Raw genomic sequence first — 25,713 nt, 5'->3', positions numbered from 1 at the left:
AGGAAAAGCATGTATTTATCCAACATACACTACAGTTTCTAACGAAATACAAAATATTATAACAAGAAAATGAATAGTTAATGTTTCAATATATTGATAATTAAGTGATTATTTTATGTATTTAGCTAAAGAAAGAATCTATTATCAACTTTAATCCCATATTTTTCTTCAATTTAGTGTGGGAGATATTTTTAAATAAATAAGATTTGTCCTTCATAGAAAAATTCATTGAATCTTCATTACTAGCACATGCAATATGACATGGCCACCTGCGCGTATAAGTATTTGTCATACAGAGTAAGTACGTAAATATTAATCATGCTCAATGGGATACAAAACTTTTTGTCTAATTTCAGGTTTTTTATATTATCGGAATTACTTTAATTATATATACATTCTGGATCGATTTTAATACAATAAAGTAATATATGTTTGATGAAACATCATTGGTGGATAATATAATATTAAAATATATTTGAAAGGTTATTCTATGCGTGGAGCAAACGTGATCACCATAAAACGAGAACAAATGTACTAAAATCCATTTCTCTTTGCAGTCCAAGGATTCAATAATTGAGACAATGTGACCTACATTATTCAAATTATTTCACTGTTATTTTCCTCCAAAAGTGATTTTCTGTAAATCTATCCAGTTTTAATTTTAATAATACGAATAAAGGATTATCAAAATTCATAAAAAACTTCTTACATTTAAAAAAATATAGAAAGTTCTCAATATCATCATTTTTTTTCTTAAAAGAATAACATATTGCAAATTTTAGTTTTTTCTTTCTCTCAACTACTTTATTATTTAAACTGACTATAAAATTTGAATTTATTAAAACCTTTGTTTGAAAAACAAATTAATAGTTAATTTATTATTGTTTTTACAAGATGAGATCCGAGCAGGGACCCAGGGGACAAGGAAAATTTGATTTGAGACGAGAGATAGAAATGAATAATGGGAGAGGTGGTCCAAGAGGATGGGTTTCTTTGTTTATGCCAAATAAATACTAAATGTAAAGCATATAAATATAAATTACAAATTTTATTTCTTGATTTATTTATAAATAATTAAGTTGTAATTTATTTAAGGATATGTTGTAAGGAAGATGGAATGTGTTTTATTGACATAAAAAAAGAGATCTCTATATAGAAAGAAAAAAAAAAGAGTTGAAGTGTAAGGAAAATTTGGTAGTCTGACAGAGCATTTAATTAAAGGATTTAAATAAGGTGGAATTTGGTGAAGTTGTTACTTGCATTCCATACTTGGACGCCTTCAAATGTTTCCCATGGGTACACATTTTTCCATCTCCACGACGAGATATTGGAAGAAGAGATATTAAGACGATATGTGATATGTGATATGTGATATGTGAATTAAATAAATAAAAAAGAAAAGAAAGGAAAAGTAGTTAAGATGCTCAGTGTGTGAGTGTGGGATGCAAATGCAAATGCTGTTTGCTTGCATCCAATTCAATTCCAATCGACTCCGTCCATCTATGCATCCTTCCATCAAACGCTGCCCGTTAATAGCACGACAAGGTCATTTCCCAATAAAAACAGAACAACTTTCCATCGACCGTCACGACACACGCCGTTACATGCCAATCCAATCCCCTTTCGACACCACGTTAACGCCGTCTATGCCCTTCTCTGTCCCCAGCCGCCTTTATTTATGGATCCTCTTTACCCCCTATGCTCGGTCACGGGCCCCACAGTTACTGCTAAATGCCGGTTTCCTCCACGCAGATTGGTTAAGGGATTGACCGCGGTTGAAATCATTGCACGCTGTTTTGACCACTCTGGTTAAGTCTCACCCCCACATCCCAAAAGCCACACACAACACAACATACTCTTCTTCGTCATCATCTTCTTCTTCTTGGTCGGAGCAACAAGATTTTGGAATTTCGCCTGCCGTAACCGCTCACGTGTTTGTTCACTCCACTTCTCTTACCTCTCAGCTTCGAGGTTAAATTATTGAGTGAATTTGAGTTTATCTCTGTGTTTCTTCCTGCGAAGGCGTTGTACGATTACGCCAGGACTGTTGCGGATGAGAGATCTGTGGTGAGGTCTGTGGAAATGGCATCATCCGAGGTGACGATGAAGGGAAATTGCTTGAACCATAACGACGGCGGAGCTGTGGAGGCTCAGGCGCCGGCCACGGCCAAAGGTAGGAAGGCAGCTCCGAACGTGGCGTAGGTTGGTTCCTTCTGTGGAGTGAAAGTTGTAATCTTTTTCTTTTTGTTTTTTTTAGACGCAGAAGCTGCACTTTTCAGGGAACTGTGGCACGCGTGTGCCGGTCCTCTCGTGACCGTGCCGCGCGAAGGAGAGCGCGTGTTTTATTTTCCTCAGGGACATATCGAGCAGGTAATTCAATTAACTAATTAGTTAATTAGCTCATTCTTTTCTCGAACTCCTCTTGGTTTGTTTATGTTTGACAATATGGTTTCCCTTTTGGAGTCATGGCTCAGATTTGAGACGAGCTTCGCTCGTTGCCTTTTTGGGAGTAAAATTGTGGCGGTGTTGGTGGATTGGAGTGAGATGGGTTTGGTTTTGGTTTTGTTTTAGTTCTTTTGAGAGTTGTGTTTATATTTTGTTTGGGTGTGAAATAGGTTGAGGCGTCGACGAATCAGGTGGCGGACCAGCACATGCCGGTTTACGATCTCCCACCCAAGATCCTTTGTCGGGTCATCAACGTGCAGCTGAAGGTAGTGTTGTTCGATCTGTGACACTTTTTCGCTATTAAACATTCCCATGCTTTCGAACAAAGCAATCCTAATAAAAGATAATGGTTTTTCAGGCCGAGCCCGACACGGATGAGGTGTTCGCTCAGGTCACCTTGCTTCCGGAGCCAAATGTGAGTTTCCTCTTCTCAATATCGTGTCTTTGATAGAGAGTGAGTAATTGGGTGAGAATGTTGTGCTAATGATTTTTTTTTGGTGGGGATGCTAGCAAAATGAGAATGACGTGGAGAAAGAACCGCCACTGCCCCCGCCACCGCGGTTTCACGTTCATTCTTTCTGTAAAACCCTGACAGCGTCCGATACCAGTACCCATGGTGGGTTTTCCGTGCTGAGACGGCATGCTGATGAATGCCTTCCCCCTCTGGTTTGGTTTCTTGCCCTTTTTTCTCCTCCTCCTCGTACTTGGTTCAAGCGTGTCCTTACATGGCTGACTGACGTTGGATGAGTGGCGTGTTTATTGACAGGATATGTCGAAGCAGCCACCCACTCAGGAATTGGCAGCTAAGGATCTTCATGGAAACGAATGGCGATTTAAACACATCTTTCGGGGTAATAACTCTCTCATCGTTCCCTGCCCTCCCGGACTCTCAAGTAGTTCCTTTGTTGTCATATTCTATTGTCTCTATCGATTGTTACTAATGGGTCCGGTGAATTTCAGGTCAGCCCCGTAGACACTTGCTTCAGAGTGGTTGGAGTGTTTTTGTTAGCTCCAAAAGGCTTGTCGCTGGGGATGCGTTTATATTTCTTAGGTTTGTTCTATCCTGAATTAGGGTTTCAGATTGCTCTGGTTATTTTACTCTGGAAAGGAACTAATTCGGGGATTTTGCAGAGGTGAAAACGGGGAACTTCGAGTTGGTGTCAGGCGAGCAATGAGACAACAGGGTAATGTTCCATCCTCAGTGATCTCAAGTCACAGCATGCATCTTGGGGTCCTTGCAACTGCTTGGCATGCCATCTTGACGGGGACAATGTTCACTGTGTATTACAAGCCTAGGTTTGTAAATTATTCCTAAAATTATGTTGAAACTGATATCATGGTGGTTTTAGTCTGACCCCCTGGCGCCTGTGGGCCGACGGCATGTTGAGGGTTTGTTTAATTGATTCATTTCCGACACAGCACTTACAATAATTGCACTAACAATATCATTATTTTGCAGGACTAGTCCCGCTGAATTTATTGTTCCGTATGATCAATATATGGAGTCTCTCAAAAACAGTTATAGCATCGGGATGCGGTTCAAAATGAGATTTGAAGGTGAAGAGGCTCCAGAGCAGAGGTATGAGCGATTGGTGTTGTTTTGATCTCTGATTTATTGTCGTCGAATATACTGATTTTTTTCTTACCTCTCGTAATATCAAATATTCAATTCCAATCGAAGAAATCCCTTGATTCTGGAAAATGAACGATGAATTGATTAATCTTAATCATCGAGAGATACCAGTATTATTTATACATGAGATCCAATAGATACATCAATGTTATTTATACATCAGATTTGTAACTAATTAACAGCTGCAGCTATTAACTAACATCAGTAATTCTGTATTATAATGACAATAACTCTCACTTTTATATAATCCTAATACTTGACAAGGCTTGTTAAAATTGTAGGTTTACTGGTACAATTGTTGGAATTGAAGATTCTGATCCCAAGAGGTGGAGAGAATCCAAATGGAGATGCCTCAAGGTTGTATCACCAGTCCTTTTGCTACATTTTGTCTTGCTAAAAACTAGGCTTGGTATAACCCTGTTACTCTTGTTCAGGTGAGATGGGATGAAACATCTAACACCCCTCGTCCTGAGAGAGTTTCCCCTTGGAAAATAGAGCCTGCACTTGCGCCTCCGGCTCTAAATCCTCTTTCAATGCCCAGGCCTAAAAGGCCTCGGTCTAATGCAGTTCCTTCTTCCCCAGATTCTTCTGTCCTTACTCGAGAAGGTATGATTATTTGACTCTTTTACAAGAAAGCTCTCTTCAATTGCAAACAGAAAATGTGGTTGAGTCCTGATATGTTTTTGGTGATTAGCAGCATCATCTAAAGTAAGCGTCGACCCTTCACCGGCAAATGGGTTTCCAAGGGTCTTGCAAGGTCAAGAATTCTCGACCTTGAGAGGCAATTTGGGTGAAAGCAATGACTCTGATGCTGCTGAGAAATCTGTTGTTTGGCCGCCTGCCGCTTTAGATGATGAAAAGATTGATGCTTCTACGTCAAGGAGGTACGGGACGGAGAGCTGGATGTCAATGGGGAGGAACGAGCCAACATATTCTGATCTTCTTTCAAGTTTTGGGGCCGGTGGGGATCTTTCTCATTCATCCTTGATGGATCAAATCAGCCCGGTAGTTTATCCCACTAGAAAGCAATCGTCAGATCATGAAGGCAAACTTCACATGCCTCAGCCGTGGCCTGTAATGCCCTCTAGTCTTTCATTGAATATATTGGACTCCAATACGAAAGTTCCTGCACATGGTGGTGATCCAACTTACCAAGCACGAGTGAATTTGAGGTACAGTGCATTTGGTGAATACCCTTCACTGCATCATAAAGTAGAACACTCACATGGAAACTTGATGCCACCCCCACCTGCACCCCTACATCAATATCAGACTCCTTGTTCAAGAGAAGTTATGTCAAAACCAGTGTCAACAAAAACATTTGAGGCTCTGAAGTCAAAAAATGGTGACTGTAAGCTATTTGGCTTCTCACTTATCAGTGGCCCTGTTGTACCAGAGCCTTCTGTATCGCAAAGAAATGTCAACGAACCCACTGGTCAGATGCATCTTACGCCACACCAACAAAGAACATCCGAAAATGATGAGAAGTCAGACCACTCAAAGGGCTCAAAAACTGCTGATGATCTAATTGTTGATGACCATGATAGACCATTACAGACTTCTCAGCTACATGTGAAAGATGGTCAAGCTAAACCCCACAGTAGTTCCGCTAGGAGTTGCACTAAAGTAAGATTCTTTACAGTTTGAATAAAAAATGAGAGCTAGAAATCGGGGATAATTAATCTCGTGCTATTTGTTTTAGGTTCACAAGAAGGGCATTGCACTCGGTAGGTCAGTGGACCTTGCGAAGTACACTGGCTATGATGAATTAGTGACTGAATTGGATCAGCTGTTTGAATTTGAGGGAGAGTTATTGTCAACTAAAAAGGATTGGCTTATTGTCTATACTGATAACGAGGGTGATATGATGCTTGTAGGCGATGATCCATGGCAGTAAGGATCTGTATTTCATTATAAATGCTTGGTTAACTTATTATTTAAATGTTTCACTTTTCCTTGAGAGTGGGTCAGAATTTATATTATCCTATATTTTGGATTCAGGGAATTTTGTGCCATGGTTCGCAAAATTTACATCTACCCTAAGGAGGAGATCCAGAAAATGAGCCCGGGTACCTTGAGCTCAAAAAATGAGGAGAACCTGTCGGGTAGTGAAGGTGCAGATGCAAAAGATGTTAAACGTCTGCCGCTTCAAAAGTTCAATTATGAATATTGCCTTGACGCGTGATGATTAGTAGATTGAGTTTCGCAGCTTTCAGGTTAATTTCTGCCTCCCATCCCAGTTAACATTGGATCAATGATTTTAGATGTCCAGATCAAAATTGGCCCACGTAATTGTTACCATCCATAAATTTTTTCAATCTAGTTTACTTTGTGGAATTTCACGGTGTAATGTTTTATTCTCTTGTCCACAGATTCCGGGCTGGAGAGTATGAGATTGTCATGAAGCCATCCATCCAGATGGAGAACATAACAAGACGAATTATAATGGAGGCTGACTGCTTGAAATTATATATATATATATATAGATGGTATGGCGCGGCATGATAGAGTATCCGTCCAATTTTTGAAATCCCGGAATTAGTAGTATATTGTCTGCCCAGTTATACGAGCCCTTAGGATGTAATCAATTGTGTTTTGAGCGAGGTGATATCCACCTTGCCTCTTTAGACCAATCCCACTCGTAGTAGTTGTTGTACATAGTTGTTTCTCTCCCATCCTCTGAACAACAACCCGTTAATGTAATGAAATTTTATACAAAGGGCGCTCTTATGGTTGCTATCCACTTTATTTCATTTTACTTTTTATTCTTATCAATCATAATTTGTGAGATGGAAATTCTTGATATTCCACTCTGCATCGTGTACAATTAATTCCTTTTTACAATTGTTTAGTCACTGAGGTGAAACGAATTATGTATTGTTTGTATATACATAATTAGAGAGTGGCTACGAGAAGAAACCGTCTTCTAGGATGCACAATCGTCAAGGTCAATTAGCTTTTTCCTAACAGTAGGTCAATTACTGTCTTGAAAAGTCCATATAACTAATGGGAATTATTTCCAGGGTCAGTGCATTAGCAACCATATTAGACTCGCGGATTTCATTTCATCGTGGTCTAGTGGATAGTCAACCGAAGCCTTTTAATTTTGCCAATTTTGACGTCGATGCACGATTCTCTTTCCTTTAGTTTCTCCACTACTTTTTTGGTTTTAAAAGGAAAGATATGATGAAAAGATATAATAAATGTGTGATGACCATGCTTAATCGGGCGGAAGAAGCACAAAAAAGAAAGCTGCTTTAAAGTTTTGTCCCTTGTTGAAAACCGTATAAAGAGCACAATAGGTTGGACAAAATATAAATTCGAACCACATGGTCTAAAGGCGCTTCAGAAATGTCACTGAACTAATTGAACTCAGTCTCATCTACTTTGGGTTGGACACGAACATGCGAAAAAGTACGAGGCAGTAACTGCCGCTGCGGGGGTAAAATTCATGTGAAAATTTTTTCTACCTCAACTTAAAACCATAGCTAGCTAGTATCGTACACTTGAATTTTGGTCATTACAAAGTAAAAACTTGCCATTCATTCAAAGTAAAAACTGATTAACTTGCCAAATTGACAGAGAAATGGCAGTCACTAGTTTGTTCCATGCCAAAACTAGTTACATCATGCCACTGTAGCCAGCTGAATCCAAGAGAACTGCTTTGATCTGCTCCGGATGGACATCCTGACCTTCTTTGCATTGCTGAAAGAGAGGGTTCGGTAGCCTTTAGACAACAGCCATCACTTTAATAGAATTCATAACTTTCTATATAAATAATTCTATTTACTAAGCAAAAAACTATTACTGCCTTTTATGTTTTTAAGTCAATAAATGTATCTATGTTTCCTTTACTACTTTATTCGTATAGCATTAAGAAGAATATCTGGATAACAAAGCTATTTGAATTACCATTTATTTGAGCAGTTGCTGTAACCTTAAAGACAACTACAGAGCAAATATTGTTCTTAAGATGCAGAAACTACAATATCATTCCAACACCGAAGCCATCGTTAATGGGTGTGGAAATATCACAAGCATTTTATAATGGATCTCGACAGTTAACATGGTAGGTTACCTTATCATAATTGAAGTTTAGGGTATTTCCAAATAAAAGAAATACAAAGTATCAGTTTGTTTACTCGTCATTGTAGCATGGATATTTATTAAAAGTTCATAACAGGAATTGACCTTAAATGATGAACTAAAATTCTTACCTCGGCTCGAAAAATGTCCATAGCAAATCCATTGAAGCAGCTAATAACAGCCTGCTGAATGTCTAATCCAAGGTTATCCATAGCCCTCATGGTTGAGAGCAACAGACCAGGCTTGCGGGCACAAAACATGTGGATGTTAACAGCCCTTCCTTCGCGTAGCCGAACCTCAACCTATGTATAATCGAAACACTGAATTAAGCAAAGCTTCTATAAAACCATACTAACAGCAATCAAAATGCTCCACCCACATAACAAGCAAAACTTCCCTTCCACGTTATTATAACATACAGAATAAACTTCTTGCCATATCTATAGTATATGAATAAAAAGGGAAGTTGAAGCATGGAGAAGAAAGAAGATTACCCTAGCAGGTTGAGCATTGGGGCTTGGTAATGAGCTGGGGCACAATTCTTCTTTGATACGACTGGGCAGTGTGGGAGGAGTAGGCGTCAAAGGATGGAAATTGGAGGAAGGAGTGAGGGAAGAACCAGGTGGTGTAGACTCCAACTCGTTATGAAGATCATTGATCCTTTGCAGAAGCTCCTTAAGATACTCTATTGCATCCCCAAGAATTGAAGCCCTGTCCATCTATCAAAGCAACACAATGTCATAGAGTAGAACCCACAGATCCATCCCAAACCAAAAATCAACAACAATTAACATTCACTAAGCTCAAAAGCAACTACAACTGAAAATTTCACAAAGGTTTAGAGACAAGAACCGAAACTTACTTTGCTAATCTTAGGAACAACGGACCTAAGCATGTAGAGTCTATCATTGAGCTTCTTCCTGCGCCGTCGTTCTGCCATCAAATTCTTAGCAGGCATTCCCTTTTTCTTCCCTTTCTGATCCAACCCAGTGACACTGCTGTTCGCATTGGAACTGTTCCCACCGTTCTTAGCACTACCCTCATCCACCCTACCACTGTTGTTATTAATCTCAGTCAAATCATCGGAATCATAGTTCAACCCAGACCCATCAAAACTCACATCCTCCACCACCTCCTCCCTCTCCTTCCTCTTCTTCTCACTCCCTTCACCGGCAGACATGTTCTTCCTGAGCGCCGCCCTCTTCTGAAAGAGCGTGGGTGGCGCCCCGGAGGGGGGCAGGGACTCCAGGGGCCGCAGAATCTTGGAGCGCTGGTGAAACAGAGGCTTGGAGGACCCGTCTTCGAGGCTGTGGAAGCCGGCGAAGGCGGTGGCGGTGGCGGTCTGAGAAGGCGTATCGGAGGGGAAATGGGCGGAGGGAAGAAGCGGGAAGGATGAGGAAGCTTGAGGGTCAAGAAAGGGGATGTCGAAGGGGTTGAGGAGGGACGATAGAGTGGGGGGTTTGGGAGGGAGGAAGTAGTGAAGGTGGGAGGAGGAAGGGTCGAGGTTGGTAAAGACGGAGGAGGAGGGGGAGCAGGAGGAGGAGGAGTCGACGGCGGGGAGGAGGAGGTTGTCGGAATCGGGGAAGGTGGGGGAGAAGGTCATGTCTTGGTGGTGGTGGCTGTTATGGTGGTGGTGGTGATTACTGATGTACCATTCGTCGTCCAGCTCCAGCATGGGCTTGAAGGCGCAGAGAGAAGCTAAATCGTCGCGGGAAGTGTTGTTTTCTACGAAAGCAGCTGCGGATGCTGCTGTTGTTGGCTTTGTTGTGGGCGTTGTGTCGGTGACGATGATGGTGTTGGTGGGCTTGTTTCTTGGCCAAGAAGCAGAGTTGTCGTCGTCTTCACGTTCCTCCATCCATCCAACGGTGTTCATTCTGGACATCATGGGTGGTTTTGTGGTTGAGGAGGAAGGTTGTCGTTGGCGTTTGCGAGAGAAAAATGAGGTGAGAAAGAAGCAGAGGGAGTTAAAGGAAGAGAGTGGAGAAAAAAAGGAAGAGGTTGCAGAAGGAAAAGGGCATTGGAGAGAGAGATTGCGATAGCTCGCTTAAGAGAAAGAACGTTACATTCAGCAGAAGAAGCTCTGCGAACAAATCATCACATATACGTTAACCCTCTTTTTCTCCTCTTTCTCTTTCTCTTTCTCCTTCTCTTCTGCACCTTCTCCACGTGGAAACCAACTCCAGCTCTCTCTCTCTCACTCTTTCCTCCTATTATTTATATACATTAATCTTACTTACCAATTTTTAACTCTTTTCCCCACTCCTCTCATTCAATCACTATTTTATTTTTTTCTTTTTCAACAAATATAATATAATTTATCTTTTCAGTTTTTAAATAAACTATTACTTTTTATTCATTATTTAAATCAAAATTATTAGATGAATTTAATTAGAGAGTGTCTAAAACATTAATTGATTTGGAAAAATATAAAAGACTAAACGTGAATGATTCGGTTACGCTAAAAATCACTTTAACCTCAATTTCAAATTTGAAAAAATTAAAATATTTTTTATAACTAGTTTATACAAATTTTAATTCTGACTTATGGGCATTAAAAGTGATTGTTAGTAATGTTGGAACATGTTTGATAAATTTGGAAGAGTGGTTTACCCTCATCATTTGAATTACTTTTAGCCATTATTATGCAGATACCTTGAAGAAACTCTAATGCAAAATCTCTGTCTACACTAAACATATGACATTAAAAAACTTATAATGTTATTCGCTCGTGTGACATGACTGCGAGCACGTGAACATTATTTAACACAAAACACAACTAAAAACGAAGAATTCTGGAGCAATCTGAATTGATTAGAAGGTGCGAAACCTAGGCTTTTGTCTATACAGCAGCATTCTTGGTTTGGATGAGAGTAACTGCGAGAATTTAAGAGTTTTGTCATTGCATGCAAAAGCAAACTCTTATGGTACTAGGGGACAAAATAATCAACTTCTCCAATCCTCCAAGCTAACACTATAGTAGTATGCTTAATTTGTTTCCTTTCTTTTTCAATGTATATTTTGTTTTGGCATCAAAAGTTGCTAATTAAGCTCCTTCAAATGCATGTACTTAACTTAATGTTACCATAAATGGAATTTGGATAAGTGTGTTGTGTCTGATTCACATCATAAATGCATTGGCTATGACCTATGAAAAGCCAACAATAAGTTTAATAGGTAAAATGAAATTAGAAGTGCAATCAAACTAATTAACCAAATTAGTTGTAAATAAATTAGAAAATAGGTGGATAAGGTTTGTAAGAAATTGCAAAAGTTGGAGGTGGAGAAGAAGAGTTTGAGATAGAATTGATAATTGTGATTTTGACAATTAAAAGCAGTGGCCTTTGAATTTGTGATGCAATATTAGGAAGATGGTAGAAAAGTGGAGAGATCCAATAACGAAAGAGTAATGAGAATTAAGAGAGGGAAGCTGAAAATATGTAATAGAATCCCAAGTATCTCGTGAAGCTTTTTCTGGTCACCGCAGTTACTACCCAATCGCAACTACAACACCTCTCTCTCTTTTTTTTCAAAATATTAGAATGCAATATCCGAATATTAACTAATAGTTGGCTCAAACTCCAACAATAAATGATTAAGTTTCCTTTAAAAGTGAATTTTATATATGGGGGAATTATCCTGACGATGGTGTGAAGTTTTGCATAGAAATGATTGTTGATCTACATAGGAGAGTGTGGTGTTGAAAGATGATGCAATATTTGGGGAAGAAAATAGGAATAGGAATTGGGTCCACAGGTTGTAAATGTATTTACATCATCCATGTGTAAAACTGGGGAAGAATTGAATGCTAGAAAATGAATTAAAATGGTATGTGTTAGAAGAAAAAGGAGTGGGACAAGAATCTTAAATAAGGTGCAGGGAGTTGTGTGGGTACAGTGTAGGGAAGGAAAGATGAAACTTTATTATTTCTTCACTAACCTCGTGAAGATGGGGCATACAACCTTAATTTGCCTTCTCTCCTCGGTTATGTCTTATTCACCTGGGATTCCCCCAACAATTATTTCACAAATCATCTTCAACCAAAAACACTATTTATTACTTCCCACTTCCTTTCTTTCTCTCAACACTTTTTCCACATTCCAAAACTTAATCTCTCTGCAAAATTGGTGCCACTAACGATTATCAATGGTCTTTCCAAAATTAAAAGCCACCAGTTCCAATTTTTTACCACATTTTATTCACTAACGTAGCTATTCTTTATTTATATAGATAATACAAATTTGTTTTAATTCGGTTTTCCAAAATCAACTAATCTTTGTTTTTCTTATGACACGACGATTAAAATAGGTATGCAGTGATGGTTTTAAAATTATCGTTGTTTTAGCTATAGTTAAAAGTTTAAACTAACAACGATGGTTGACAAATTTTTTACTCGCAATATGATGAAGATTATGCCCCTAGTCATTATTATAATAAGAAACGACGACGGTTTTTGTAAATAACTGCCTTTGTTTTTTTTTTTTTAATTTCATATTTGTTTTTTTGGAAAACCACAATTTCTACATAAATTTTTTAACTCATTTTATAACTATTCAAGAAAATACAGAAAAATAGTTCAACATATTCTAAACAAAACTTTATGAAAATAGTTTAAAAGAAATCCTAATAAAATAAATTATATATATATATATATATATATATATATATATATATATATATATGAATATTTGTCCGTTAAGCTGCCTTTGTAGTTTGTAGCTTCGATGCTTGTATTTTTTTTTTCATAGCAACCGTGTAAGTCAACTTTGTACAAACATGTTTTTTCAATCATTTTCTTGAAGTAGGTTGTACTATCTTTTTAAACTTTGCTTCAAGACAGGAACATTTCATGATTATCTCTTTTGTCTCAAACATTCATATTTGATATTTGATATGACTTTTCTTATCACTTGTTTTTTAACGTTGAACATTTAATATCATTTAATGCTTGCTCAAAACAACAAAGTGTTTTTTGATTTTCTACTGTTTAAGCTCTTTTAATTTGAAGATACCAAATGTATAGATACTTCATCATAAAATGATGTGTCTCTTTTGCTCATGGTATTATTTTTATTTCAAGTAAAAGCTTATTTAGCTTTTGTCTCTTTGTAAACAGATATTGTAAGCTTGTTTAGGATTTCTTTTATGTTTTGACAATTATGTCTTTTAATGTTTTAGTCAAAGACATTGTCTCAACCTGTTTTTGTTTTCGAGAGAATCTAAATATTTACTTCAAATATTTTAAGCACAAAGCATTTAACTCAATTCTCTCTTGGACGCCCTTAGACCAGACATCGTCTAGTCATGGTATGGTTTTTCTAGTCTAAGTATTTTTCTATTTTCTAGGACCTAAGTGTTTTCCTATAATTTATATGTTCGGGTTTCAAGTTCTAGTTTTTGTTTGTTTGGGATGTAGGCTCATGTTTTCATCCTAGGTTGTTTTCTAATTATTAACCCATTTTAATGTTATTTGGTTAAACTTCAAAACATGAGATCGTTTGTTCGTACATACGATTTTGTCTTAATAAAAATGGGTTTGAATTTTTTTGTGGTTAGAAGGTGAAGTTGAAGCTAGGTAGGGGGATGATGAGACCAAATTAGAGAGGATTGGAGGTTGACTGGAGAAAAAAAAAAAATAGGAGTGCTCTTTTGGGTGAGAGTGATATTATTTTGGGCTCACTGGTTGGTTTGTGAAGAAAGTGAAGATGAAGATGGTTATGATATTGATTATGAAGAACATATGTTCCTGATGGTAGATGAAATGAAATAGTTAAGGTGAAGTGATGATGGAGAATAGGTGAATCTCTTTTAGTTTCTCTATTGGAACAAAAATGTAGAAGGGAGGTTTCCTCATGGAAGAACGAACATTGTGTGGTTGATCCGAGATTAAGATAGGTTCACAAATTTACTACCCTGGGGCCACCATGGTAATCAAGTCCGAGAGAGCATTTTTTGGATCCGTGATACCAATGCGGGAGGAGAAAGGAGGCTCGAGGGAAGCTAGCAGTGAACGAGAGTTACTTTCTACTCTTAATTTCTTGTGGAATTGATTCACCTCGACATTATTTTTTGTTTACAAACTAACGACAAGGTATCCTGAACATGACTACATTTACTTAAGCCAAAAGAAGGAAACGTATCAAATGAAACTTTTGACCTTGTTAAACAAGTTGACCGTTTTTTTTTTTCAGAAATATATATTTTTTAATACTTCAAAACATTTTCTTTCTTTCCTTTTTAAATATATAAATAAAAATAAACTGAAAATAAAATAAAAGAAAAAGAAAAACATTTTTCTTCATGTCTTATTATTTTGTGTTTTCATTATTTTTATTTGTACCAAGTTTATTTATTTTTATTTAACTATTCAGACGAAATCGGTATTGACACTTTATTTTACACAAACCAGTGAAAGTAATTCGTTAAAACTTTTTATCACAAGGATATTATAAGAGAATTTATTTAAGAATCATATATGCAAATTAGTCATGTACAAGTTATTTAACAATCATATAGTAAAACTTTAATAAATAAAATTGTAAACCTATACACTTTTTTTTTAAAAAATATTGTAATTCATTATCATACAATTTTTGCGTGGACAACGGAAACAAAATTGTAAGCCCTTCTCAAATATTTTTATTGCAAAATGAATACGATAAGAAATTTAAATATTATGAGTAAAGTTTAAGAAAAAACAATTTATATTAGCTATATGTGGCATTTTAAATACAAATTATATCATCAATAAGTATGTATTAAATACAATTTATAATATTGAATTATTTTCAGTTTACCATGTTTTTATTTTCTTTTCAGGTTTAAAAAAAAATAAACATCTATACCCAAATTTTATCTTGAATTATTTAAGAAAATCTTCTAATCCTAAATAATTAATTTGTGAGCACCGGAAAATCTTAAAATTCTCTTGATGAAAGAAAATCCATGGATTTATGACCACCATGGTACAAAAGAAGTATGTAGATTAAACTTTTAGTTCTGTGTTTAAAAAGCACATAAATTTGATCAAATATTTTTGTTATCAAAATTGTCAATCACTACCTTATCCTTATGTTCATTCTTTCATTGAGAAAAGAAAACAAGTAATTCTGATAATAATACGAATCATTATATAAATAATAAATGAGTAAATGAAATAAGCACTAGAAAAATAAATAAGGTGATATATTGGTTTTTGAAGTTTTGGAGCAGGTCAACGTAAGCGGTTACCCCATAAATTCTACTATTTATAATATTCTTATATATTAAATTAATAGTTTATTAAATTTGTGTATATTGATTGATTTTAAGGTTTTAATCATTTTCCATGTCTTATTTATATTAAATAAGTATTTTAATTATTTTAACTCAGTGTAAAATTGATTCAATTTTACTTTTGTTGATAATTTGAGTGAACAGCGTTAAAAATATACTCACGTGACATGTTAACTTTGAAAATCTGAACCATGTGGCACGTACAAGTGTTAGTGAGATGGATTTTGTAATTTTTAAATTAAAAAAAGATTTTATTAAATTTCTAATTTGCCAAAATTCCTAATTAAAGGGTGTTTGTTGGAAGTTGTTTACAAAAATCACTTTACCACTCCATATCGTTGCGAAACATTGTTTCATGTAACTTCATCATTGTCGTGTGTGTCCAAAATGACAACCTCGATGATGCTTTTGGCTACTTCGCTGTGATGCTGGAGAAAAACGTTGTCTCGTACAATGCCGTGATCTCGGGATTAGCGAGGTTCAAATGCGTGAGGGATGCGCAGAGGCTCTTTGAAGAGATGCCGCATTCAAATGTCGTGTCGTATACAGCCTTGGTCAATGCGTATGCCAGGGTAGAGGGTGGGAATGGGCGCATGAGGGCGTTGTTCGAAGCAATGCCTCAGAGGAACGCGATATCATGGACTGGGGTGATCAATGGGTTGTTGGAGAATGAGTTGTATGAAGAAGCACATGAAGTGTTTGGGAGAATGCTGCAAAAGAATAATGTGGCAAGGACAGTTATGATTACTGGGTTTTTTAAACAAGGAAAGATCGAAGAGGCCACAACTTTGTTTGAAGAGATTCTATGTGGATATCACACCCCCAAAATTGTTTGTCTCGACTCTTCCTAGTTTTCACAAGCATCCTTTAATTAGGGATTTTGGTAAATTAGGGATGTAATAAAATTCTAATTTTTTTTAGTTTTAAAATTACAAAACCCACATCACTAATATTCTTAATGTGTTACATGATTTAAATTTGCAAAATCAGCATGCTAATTAAGTGCATTCTTAACGTCGTTAACCCAAATTAACAACAAGGGTGCAATTAAATCAATTTTACACAAAAGGACCTAGTTAAAAAATAATTGAAGAACCTATTTAAAATGTTTCTGCATAAATAAGGACTTTGAAAATATTAAACCGTTTTTAAACTTAAATATATTTATTTTAGTTATTTTAAATATTTTTTTAAATCTACACACTCGTTATTAATCAAAATGTTTGTATTTTAATATTTGTTTCTATTATACTATTTTTTTATTACAATATTTTTAAATGTCCTATTTCATATTCCATGTAATATAAAAAGTCATATAAAATAATAACAATGCTAATTATTTATGTTGGGATCGGGTGTAACTTGTTAAAAGTTGTTTATGCATCTTAGTAATTTTGTCTTCTACTTTGATAGTTTTTTTATTCTAAATTATATTATCAAAATTACAAATTTTACATTCTAAATTATACAATCTATAATTTATTTTATATTTTATATTTTAAAATATAATTTTTGTTTTTTGGAATACATAATATAGAATATAAAAATTCTAAAACACAAAAAACTATATTTTAAATTATACAATTTAAAATATATTTTTTATTTTATATTCAGAAATATATAACGTAAATTAAAAAATTGTATTTTAAATGGTATGTTTGGGAATACAAACATTTATGAAATATAAGTAAAAATTATAGATAAAGGAAGAAGTTGCCTATAGAACTCGAACTTGGGCTGGAACTTACTGCACCCCATTTATTTCTTTCTGCAGCTCCCTAAATTCTAAAAATTTCTCTTTACCATTCAAAATAAAAGGCCTAGCATACTTTTGTTTTCCATCTTTCCCTTTCCCATTGTGCCGCACACCTCCATTCTTCCTTCTCTTCTGTTCACAATCACCACCATCTCCACCTCTTCGCATATCTTTTTATCCCCTCCTTCACTTCCTTCACGCATCCCATGTTCTCCACCAGCTTCTTCAAGTTCCTCTGTTGCGACTTTTCTTACAGTAGCTGGCTTGAGAAGGTGACCAGCTTGGTCTGAATACCCTCCGTGCGCTTGAATGTGTTGAGGTGTTCCACTGTCGGGGAAACAACTCTGGTAATCCTAGCATAGAGGGATTTTCTGGATATGGTTAGGGACTGCAGAGGGAGGATTCTTCTGGAGGCTATTGAAAGCTATTATTGGTAGAGAAAAAACCTTGAAACAATATCACTTTATTTCCCTGATGGACCTCATCCTCTCTAATACCATCACTAACTTATGGAAGTAGAACTAACCCACGTTCAACCTAATAGATGTGTGTCAACAATATTTTTTCTCTCGTTGGATAAGGAAAAAGTTAATTTGACACAAATGTTAAAAAATATTCATTTGACACGATTTTTAATAATATAGTAATATATATTATGATTTTAAATTAAAAAATAATATAATTATAATAAAAATATTATTATTTGATTGTGTCACATAAATGTAATTTGTCCGTGTGCTCGTTGAGTAATCACTAGTGCAAAAAACACTTTAGACGTCTATTATTTTGGGCTTTTTACATCCGATCCCTACCCGATGTCTATATGGATGACGTTGATGGGACGTCTGACCTGTACAGTCAGATGGGTCAGACGTCTATATAGACGTTTGACTGTATAGATCAGACGTCTAAGACTCTGGAATGTGCTTGGCCTCTATAATTCATTGGACGTCTCTATATACACTGACAGACGTCTATAGACGTCTGATGTGACATTAACAAACTAAGTGGATATTTTTTAAAAAAATTAATTTATTTTTAGAATAAAACCATACCTGAAAAGCAGAAAATTGTCCCAGAATATTATAATATATAAACTCGTTTGAAGTTAACAAAGTACTAAAAAACAATCCAAAACCTAAACTATCAAAAGTTAAATTAGCTCTTCCAAAATTATCTTCACCAACATCACGTATCATGTCCTCTAAATGACCAGTCAACCATTCTTCCACATAATTCGTTCCTAGTGACGTGGTAGGTTGGTCCAATACTTCTCCATGCCAAGTCCAAATGGTATAAGTTCTCATTATGTCGAACATGAATAGATGGTTACACATATTGCCTAAGTCTTGGAGTGTTTGATTAAGACAACGAACACAAGGACAAAAATATGTCCCGTTCACAGACTTAGCATTTTGTTCAACATATTGCAAGAACTTCGAAACACCCTTCTCATATTCTTCACCGATGCGGTGTTCATTCATCCAGCTTCGATCCATACTATGTTCGTAATATACTTCATCAGTTTCAATTTTTTAACTCTCACAAGGTTAAGCCCTACCCATTCAGAAAAAATATTTTTTATAATTTGCTAAGACACATGCAAAGAAGTCTACATCATAAATTTGATAAGATTCCGGTAGCATTTCGCATTGGTCTCTGATATACACGAAATAAGAGTAGTCAAGGATGACCACAATCAAATATGCATCTGGAGAACAACACAAATACTGAACCGAAATTTTATCAATCTTATCAATAAACTGCAACGTACATGTTATAACAAATTATGAAACATAATTTTCCCAAACTATCCAATCAGACAATTCAAAATTTAATACAAACGATTAAAAGATGAATCGTTTATGTTAAATTTCAAACGAGAACTAAGTTTCACTCAATTAGATACTAATAATCTAACATACTAATCATAACAACATAGCAAAACTTTATCACATGCATATTTAAAAGCCAATAACATGCATATGCAAAAGCCAATAACATGCATACACAAAAGTCAATAGCATGTATATATCCAAAAGCCAACAACATGCAAATCCAAAAGCCAACAACATGCAAATTCAAAAGTTAATAACATGCATATCCAAATGCCAAAAACATGCATACCGAAAAACCAATAACATGCATAGACAAAAACTTTTAAACAAGAATGCTAACCTTCTTAACCGATTACAAACGTAGTGGAGGAATTGGAGGAGTGGAAAACGCAAGAAAACGCTGCCCAAGAACGGAAGAAATTGCCGCCCAAGGAAATGAGCAAAACTGCACCAAAACACAGCGAAAACTCATTTTAATCGGTTCAAATGGAAGATAATCCATTAAAGACTAATTTAATCGGAGTAAAAGTAAGTTTAAACGGTACAAAAGAAAAAAAACGAACCTGAAAATGCAAAGCCGCGAGAGAAAACGCGAGGAAGAAGATGATTAATAGTGCGTGTAACTGTCCCGAGTTCGCGCAAAGTGTAATAAGACAGCCTTAGACGTTGGGGGCCAATACTACCCCAACGTCTATATATGTTCACACGTCTAGGCCCCTACCACACTAACATCTATGTGTATTTAAAAATTAATTTTGGCGGAGGCTATCCACGTCCGATATATGAGGCCCCGACGTCTATATAGACATTAGACGTCCGACATAGGGGCCCGGACGTCTAAAGCAATGGAACAGGGCACCTTTTCACCTACCTGTCAAGTCATTAGGCGTCCGACATAGGAGCCTTGACGTCTATATAGACATTAGACGTCTGACATAGGGGCCCAAACGTCTATAACAATAGAACATGGCACTTTTTCACCTACTTGTCAGGTCATTAGGTGTCCGACATAGGGCCCGACGTATATAGACGTCGGGGTGGCGGGATCGGACGTCTCCATTGCGAAATAAAATGAGTGGCGCCATCATTTTGGCGTCCAATGGAGCAATCTGGCGTCCAAAATGCCATTTAGACGTCGGGGTCTTGCAAGTCGGACGTCTAAGAGCTGTAAAAAATAATTTTCTACCACATTTTGACGTCCAACTGGGAGGAGCTGACGTCTTCGTGAGTATAGACGTCGAGGCCCTCCCCCGTCGGACATCTAAATAGTTAACTTATTTACAAAAGTGCCACCTGTCATTTTTTACGTTGAATATTTGTGGGTCTGACGTCTAATAGGTGACATTAAAAACTTTTTCTGCACTAGTGAATGGTAGTTTGAACACACCTACACTCATTTGACATGGTTTTTATAATAAGAGAATAAGAAATAATGTGTCAAATGAGTGTAGACGTGTGTCATAATATTTTCTTTGTAGATTGGGTAATTGTTGAAACATTTACACTCATTTGACATATTTTTGTAGTAAGAGAGTGAAAAAATAAAGTGTTAAATAAGTGTAAATGTGTGCCAAAACATATTTTCTTTGTATTGGATAATGTTAGATTCACCTTGCATAAATATTTTTTGTATGAATAATGTCACTCTGACATCTCATTTTTGCCACTGTTAAGTGTCGTGCTACCATTTATTTATTTTTTCATTTTTCGATTTTTTTCAAGGAAAATAGAACTTCAACTTTTATTTTGGCATGTGAAACCTTTGGTTTCCAGAGTTTGGATTTGAAGCCATTCACAGCCTAGGTTAGCTTCGTTTTCGTCTCTCAATCGTTCCTGCGTGGTACATGCTATCTATTTCAACTTATTCTTCATTTCACCGGTCATTTTTCATTTACGATCCAACCCAACATTGTCTCTTTCCACCATTGTTCTTTCTGTTGGTGCTTTGTTTTCTCTTTCGTCTCTACTTCGCCCATTTTCATTGGTTGGGGCATATCTTTTTCAAACGTGACCTTACTTGCATATTTATCCCCAAACTACAAATCCTCTAGTAGTCCTCTCATTTAAGGAATTAAATTCTCTGTTCTATTTTATTATTTACTGATTGGTTCATTTTCTATTTTAAGTATTTAAGAAAAAAATCAAGATGAAAATTTAACTATTATAACATGAGTTCATAATACAGTTTCATTCTAATAGCTAAACCTGTTATGATTACAAAACAATACCTCGAAGTAGAAAGAATTGAAAGTAAAGAACTTCTTATTATTGTTATTAACTCGTTCATAATATGATGGTACACTATAATTTTATAATGAATTATTAAGGCATAAATAAAGATCAATGTGCGTAATAGAGTATACTTAATTTTGATTTATGTTGATTTTGTTTTTAAATAAAGTATTTTTTTTTATTGTCAATTCTCTTCTAAGGGTGTGAATGAGCTTTTTGTTTATGGTAATGGACATGTTTCTTGTCCTTGGAGGTTGAAACTTTTGTTGACTCTTCTTTAGCCCAATATTTAGGCTTTGTTCCCTTTTTCATATTTTGATGTCTAAATATGTAAAAGTATATTGGCTATATAATGTACTTAATTTTTCGACATTGTATCATTGTTTAAAGTTTGTATTCCATGGTCATACATACTATGCACTTGTATTTAGCATTTCTGTTATATGTAAATATATTTAGCATTTCTGTTATATGTAAATAGGGTGACTAAGTATACTTAGTAGCCTTGTGAACAATCTTTTTATTTGTTTAACGAATAATTTTTACTACGTAGGTAGATGACATGGTCAATCTTGCTGTTAAGCAAGCTTGCAAATTTGAAAAAGAACATGCTTTGAAGAACGAGCCCATTGTGAGTTAAATTTTTTCACTATAACGTACTCTTGAATTTCTCTTAAAATTAATTAGTCTTAATTGGATGTTTTCAATTAGTCATTCATAAACTAAAGTGTGTCGTGGAAATGCAGTTATGTGCCGTAGAAGAAGAAAACAAGGTTTTAAAAGAATCCCTAAATAGGACAATGAATGAGCTTCAATTCTCCAGAGTAATGCTTTCTCACAGAGCTTTCAAACTTTTGCATCTTGAATAGCAGATTGAAGATTCCCTTATATCCGAAGGGAAATAATGCTTCAAAACATAAATTTATTTGTTCAAACTTATTAATGTACATTGTTATTCATTGGAACATATAATGTAGAAGGTAGAACATGTAAAGTTATATTATAATAAATTGTATTTGACATTTAAATGAAAATTAGTTTCAAGTTGTACAAAATATGTTCATTTCCAGACCAATCAATGTATGTAATGGTAATAAATCTTGAGAAATTGTTGTTGTTAAAACTTTAGAGGATTAAATTTAAGAAAACATGTACAATTTGAATATAAAAACGTAAATTTTGAAAATCTATACAATGTAGTTTAATTTTGAAAATACTAAACGAACTGTAGAGGATAACTTTGACCTTTACTACTTGTTTGATGAATAAATCTCTCCATAGTTATCCAATTGAGTTAATTATTTTTTTTTACATTCTTGATTCAATGATCTTCAATTTGAATATAATAACATATTTTTTGGAATTATGTGGAAGATGTAGTTTAATCTTGGAAATACGAAACAGACTGTACATTCTTGATTCAATGATATTTAATTTGAATGTAAGAACATATTTTTTTTCAAATTCTATGGAAGATGTAGTTTAATTTCAAAAACACCAGACACTTTTCCTACTTGTTTGATGCATAAACTTCTCTATGATTATCCAATTGGGCTAATTATTTTTTGTTACATTCTTGATTCAGTGATCTTTAGTTTGAATATAAGAACATAATTTTTAGAGTTCAAGATGCAATTTAATCTTGAAAGTAAAAAATAGACTATAGAGGACAACTTCGACCTTTGTTTGCCATAATTATCCAATTTGATTGATTCTTTTTTGTTTTACATTCTTGATTCATTGATATTTAATTTTAATGTAAGAACATATTTTTTAGAATTTTATGGAAGATGTAGTTTTAAAAAACCAAACATTCAAATGCCATCTGATTTTTAAGTGCATTTCATATTTCTAGTGCTAAGAAAAAGTGTGGTTTCTTCTCATAAATAGTACATTGATGACCTGAGTTGTAGATTAACAGTTGATGGAGTTGGTTAATTTAAGAAGTATTTTGATTTGAACTATTAAATCTAACTTGTTTTAGTTGTGATATGGTTACTTAAATGAATTGTGATGTTGTATGGGAGGAAGTGACCATGATTGGTGCATGAAATTTTGTTTTTTTTATTAGGTAGATCTTGTATAAAATTTTATTCACTGCTCCGTGGTTATTTTGCCTTTGCTCCCTACTTATATTCTTTTATCGAAAGTCAATTTTATTTTGATTTTAACAAGTTAACCTGACTTGTTTTAGTTGTGATGTGAATACTTAGATCAATTCTATTGTTTTTTGGAGAGGAAGTGAGCCTGGTGCATGAAACTTTGTTGTTTTACATTAGCCAGATCTTGTACTGAAATTTGTTCGTTGCTCCTCACTTATTTTTCTTTTTCGAAAGTCTGTTTTATTTTCATTTTAAGTAGTTAACCTGACTTGTTTTCGAAATGTTTTCACATGGTTCACTCGACGTACTGCCTATCAACCACAACAATGTTGGCAATGGTGAATCTCCCAGTTCAGATTCTTCTCCCTCATCACCTCCTCTCATGCCTCCTGGTGTAATTGATTCAGCATGACCTATTGTTGTCAGAAAAGATACTCGTTCCACTCGAAACCCTCATCCCATTTATAATTTTCTTAGCTATCATCGATTGACGCTCTCCTATTTTTCTCTTTTATCCTCAATGTCTTCTATTGTTATACCCAAGAATGTGAAAGAAGCACTTGATCATCCTGGATGGCGACAAGTTAGGATTACAAAAATGCAGGCTCTTGACCACAATAATACTTGGGACCTGGTATCCCTTCCCCGGGCAAAAAAGCGGTTGGCTGTTGAGGGGTGTATCTAGTTAAAGTCGGCCCTGATGGTGAAATTGATCGACTCAAAGCTCGACTTATTGCAAAAGGTTATACTCATGTTTATGGTCTTGATTACTGTGACACTTTCTTTCTTGTAGCCAAGATGACTACTATTCGCCTCTTGTTTGCCATGGCAGCCATTCGTCATTGGCCACTTCATCAATTGGATATCAAGAATGTCTTCCTACATGGTGATCTTGAGGAAGAAGTATATATGGAGCAACCTCCTTGGGTTTGTTGCTCAGGGAGAATCTGGTATGGTATGCAAACTACATCGATCTCTATATGACCTCAAGCAATCACCACGTGCTTGGTTTGAAAAGTTTAGCTTCATTGTTCAAAAATTTGGGCTAAAACACAATGAAACAGATCATTCAGTTTTTTACTGTCATTTTTCTCTTGGGAAATGTGTTTACTTAATAGTATATGTTGATGAAATTGTCATTAAAGAAAATGATGTTGTTGGAATATCTCAGCTGAAAGAGTACTTGTGTAGACATTTTCAAACCAAGGATCTTGGAAGTCTCAAATACTTTTTAGGCATTGAAGTAGCGCAATAAAAAATGGAGTTGTAATGTCCCAAAGGAAGTATGCTCTTGATATACTACAAGAAACATGCATGATTGATTGCAGACTAGTAGGTAGTCCCATGAACCCAAACAAGAAATTACAGACAGAAGAAGGTGAGTTATTCTTCGATCTAGAGAGGTATAGGAGGCTGATTGAAAAACTGATTTATCTCACTATTACAAGGCCAAGTCTATCCTTTGTAGTTAGAGTGGTTAGTTAGTTTATGCAGGCTCCATGTGTTGACCATTGGAATGCTCTCATTCACATTCTAAGGTATGTCAAAAAGGCTCCCGAGCAAGGATTGTTATATGAAGATAAACGAAGCATTCGGGTCTTTGGGTATTGTGATGCAGATTGGGCAAGTTCGCCTATTGATAGAAGGTCTACTATACAAGATATTGTGTTTTTCTAGGAGGAAACATTATTTCATGGAAAAGTAAGAAACAAAATGTAGTAGCTCGATCAATTGTTGAAGCCGAGTATAGGGCAATGGTGTCACTAACATGTGAACTTATATGGGTGAAACAATTCTTTCAAGAGTTTAAATTCTGTGATATCCATACTATGAAGATGTATTGCGACAATCAAACTGCTCTCCACATTGCATCAAAATCCAATGTTTCACTAGAGGACTAAACATATAGAAATTGATTGTCATTTTGTTCGTGAAAAGTTGTTGACTAAAGAAATATGTACTGAGTTTATTGGGTCAAACGATCAACTCACAGATGTATTGGCCAAGTCATTAAGGGGCCCTCATATTGAGTTTATTTGTTCCAAGCTTGATACATACAATTTGTATGCTCAGCTTGAGGTGGAGTGTTAAGATATTTATCCTATTTTATCATCATTATATTGTGTCAAGGGTTATCCTATTTATCATGATTATATTGTGTCTAAAGTTACCTTATTTATCATGATTATATTGTGTTTATCAATTTATTCTTATAAATAAAAGATTATGAAAAGATCAATTAAACTCTTTGTAATTATTTTATAATTTAATTATCAAGTCATGAATACTCAGAAGATACATGACAGGATCTATCACCATGTTTTGCTAACATGTTCCAATATTTAGCCA

General features: G+C 35.4%; 2 protein-coding genes across 3 annotated transcripts; one reads left to right on the top strand and one right to left on the bottom strand.

The window, feature by feature from the left end:
* Positions 1–1,804: 1,804 nt before the first annotated feature.
* On the top strand, positions 1,805–6,888 carry LOC124827372 (auxin response factor 2A-like). Of its 2 annotated transcripts, none has more exons than XM_088106463.1 (15): positions 1,805–2,173; positions 2,258–2,370; positions 2,616–2,711; positions 2,804–2,860; positions 2,956–3,111; positions 3,212–3,296; positions 3,406–3,496; positions 3,577–3,741; positions 3,905–4,024; positions 4,360–4,435; positions 4,513–4,684; positions 4,773–5,704; positions 5,781–5,971; positions 6,080–6,294; positions 6,451–6,888. In XM_088106463.1, the coding sequence occupies exons 1-14, from the start codon at positions 2,083–2,085 to the stop codon at positions 6,261–6,263; spliced, it is 2,529 nt and encodes an 842-aa protein (XP_087962589.1). In that variant the 5' UTR covers positions 1,805–2,082; the 3' UTR covers positions 6,264–6,294; positions 6,451–6,888. The 2 variants fall into 2 exon arrangements, with proteins under 2 accessions (XP_087962589.1, XP_047156376.1); XM_047300420.2 differs by having other exon boundaries at positions 1,806–2,173; positions 4,776–5,704.
* A 638-nt stretch (positions 6,889–7,526) lies between these two features.
* Positions 7,527–10,356, bottom strand: LOC124827383 (transcription factor ICE1-like). The gene is made up of 4 exons (XM_047300431.2): positions 9,027–10,356; positions 8,659–8,883; positions 8,296–8,466; positions 7,527–7,783 (listed from the first exon to the last, which is right to left on the bottom strand). Exons 1-4 carry the CDS (start codon positions 10,047–10,049, stop codon positions 7,700–7,702), a joined length of 1,503 nt encoding a protein of 500 aa, XP_047156387.1. The 5' UTR covers positions 10,050–10,356; the 3' UTR covers positions 7,527–7,699.
* Between the last annotated feature and the right edge of the window lie 15,357 nt (positions 10,357–25,713).

Source organism: Vigna umbellata, chromosome 2 (genome assembly GCF_029865625.1).
Source record: "Vigna umbellata cultivar VRB3 chromosome 2, Vumbellata_1.0, whole genome shotgun sequence".
Taxonomy (NCBI): domain Eukaryota; kingdom Viridiplantae; phylum Streptophyta; class Magnoliopsida; order Fabales; family Fabaceae; genus Vigna; species Vigna umbellata.
The sequence above is the reverse complement of the archived record's forward strand: the minus strand, read 5'-3'. Positions and strand labels throughout refer to the sequence as shown.

What these genes read in the sequence shown, in the direction of transcription:
- LOC124827372 (XM_088106463.1), top strand. Translation starts at nt 2,083, where the DNA reads ATGGCATCATCCGAGGTGACGATGAAGGGAAATTGCTTGAACCATAAC. An exon ending in ATGAATGCCTTCCCCCTCTG is followed by an intron (nt 3,112 to 3,211) that starts GTTTGGTTTCTT and finishes GTTTATTGACAG; the next exon opens with GATATGTCGAAGCAGCCACC. An exon ending in GATGCGTTTATATTTCTTAG is followed by an intron (nt 3,497 to 3,576) that starts GTTTGTTCTATC and finishes GGGATTTTGCAG; the next exon opens with AGGTGAAAACGGGGAACTTC.
- LOC124827383 (XM_047300431.2), bottom strand. Translation starts at nt 10,049, where the DNA reads ATGATGTCCAGAATGAACACCGTTGGATGGATGGAGGAACGTGAAGAC. An exon ending in CCAATGCTCAACCTGCTAGG is followed by an intron (nt 8,467 to 8,658) that starts GTAATCTTCTTT and finishes GATTATACATAG; the next exon opens with GTTGAGGTTCGGCTACGCGA. An exon ending in TGGACATTTTTCGAGCCGAG is followed by an intron (nt 7,784 to 8,295) that starts GTAAGAATTTTA and finishes CCTCTCTTTCAG; the next exon opens with CAATGCAAAGAAGGTCAGGA.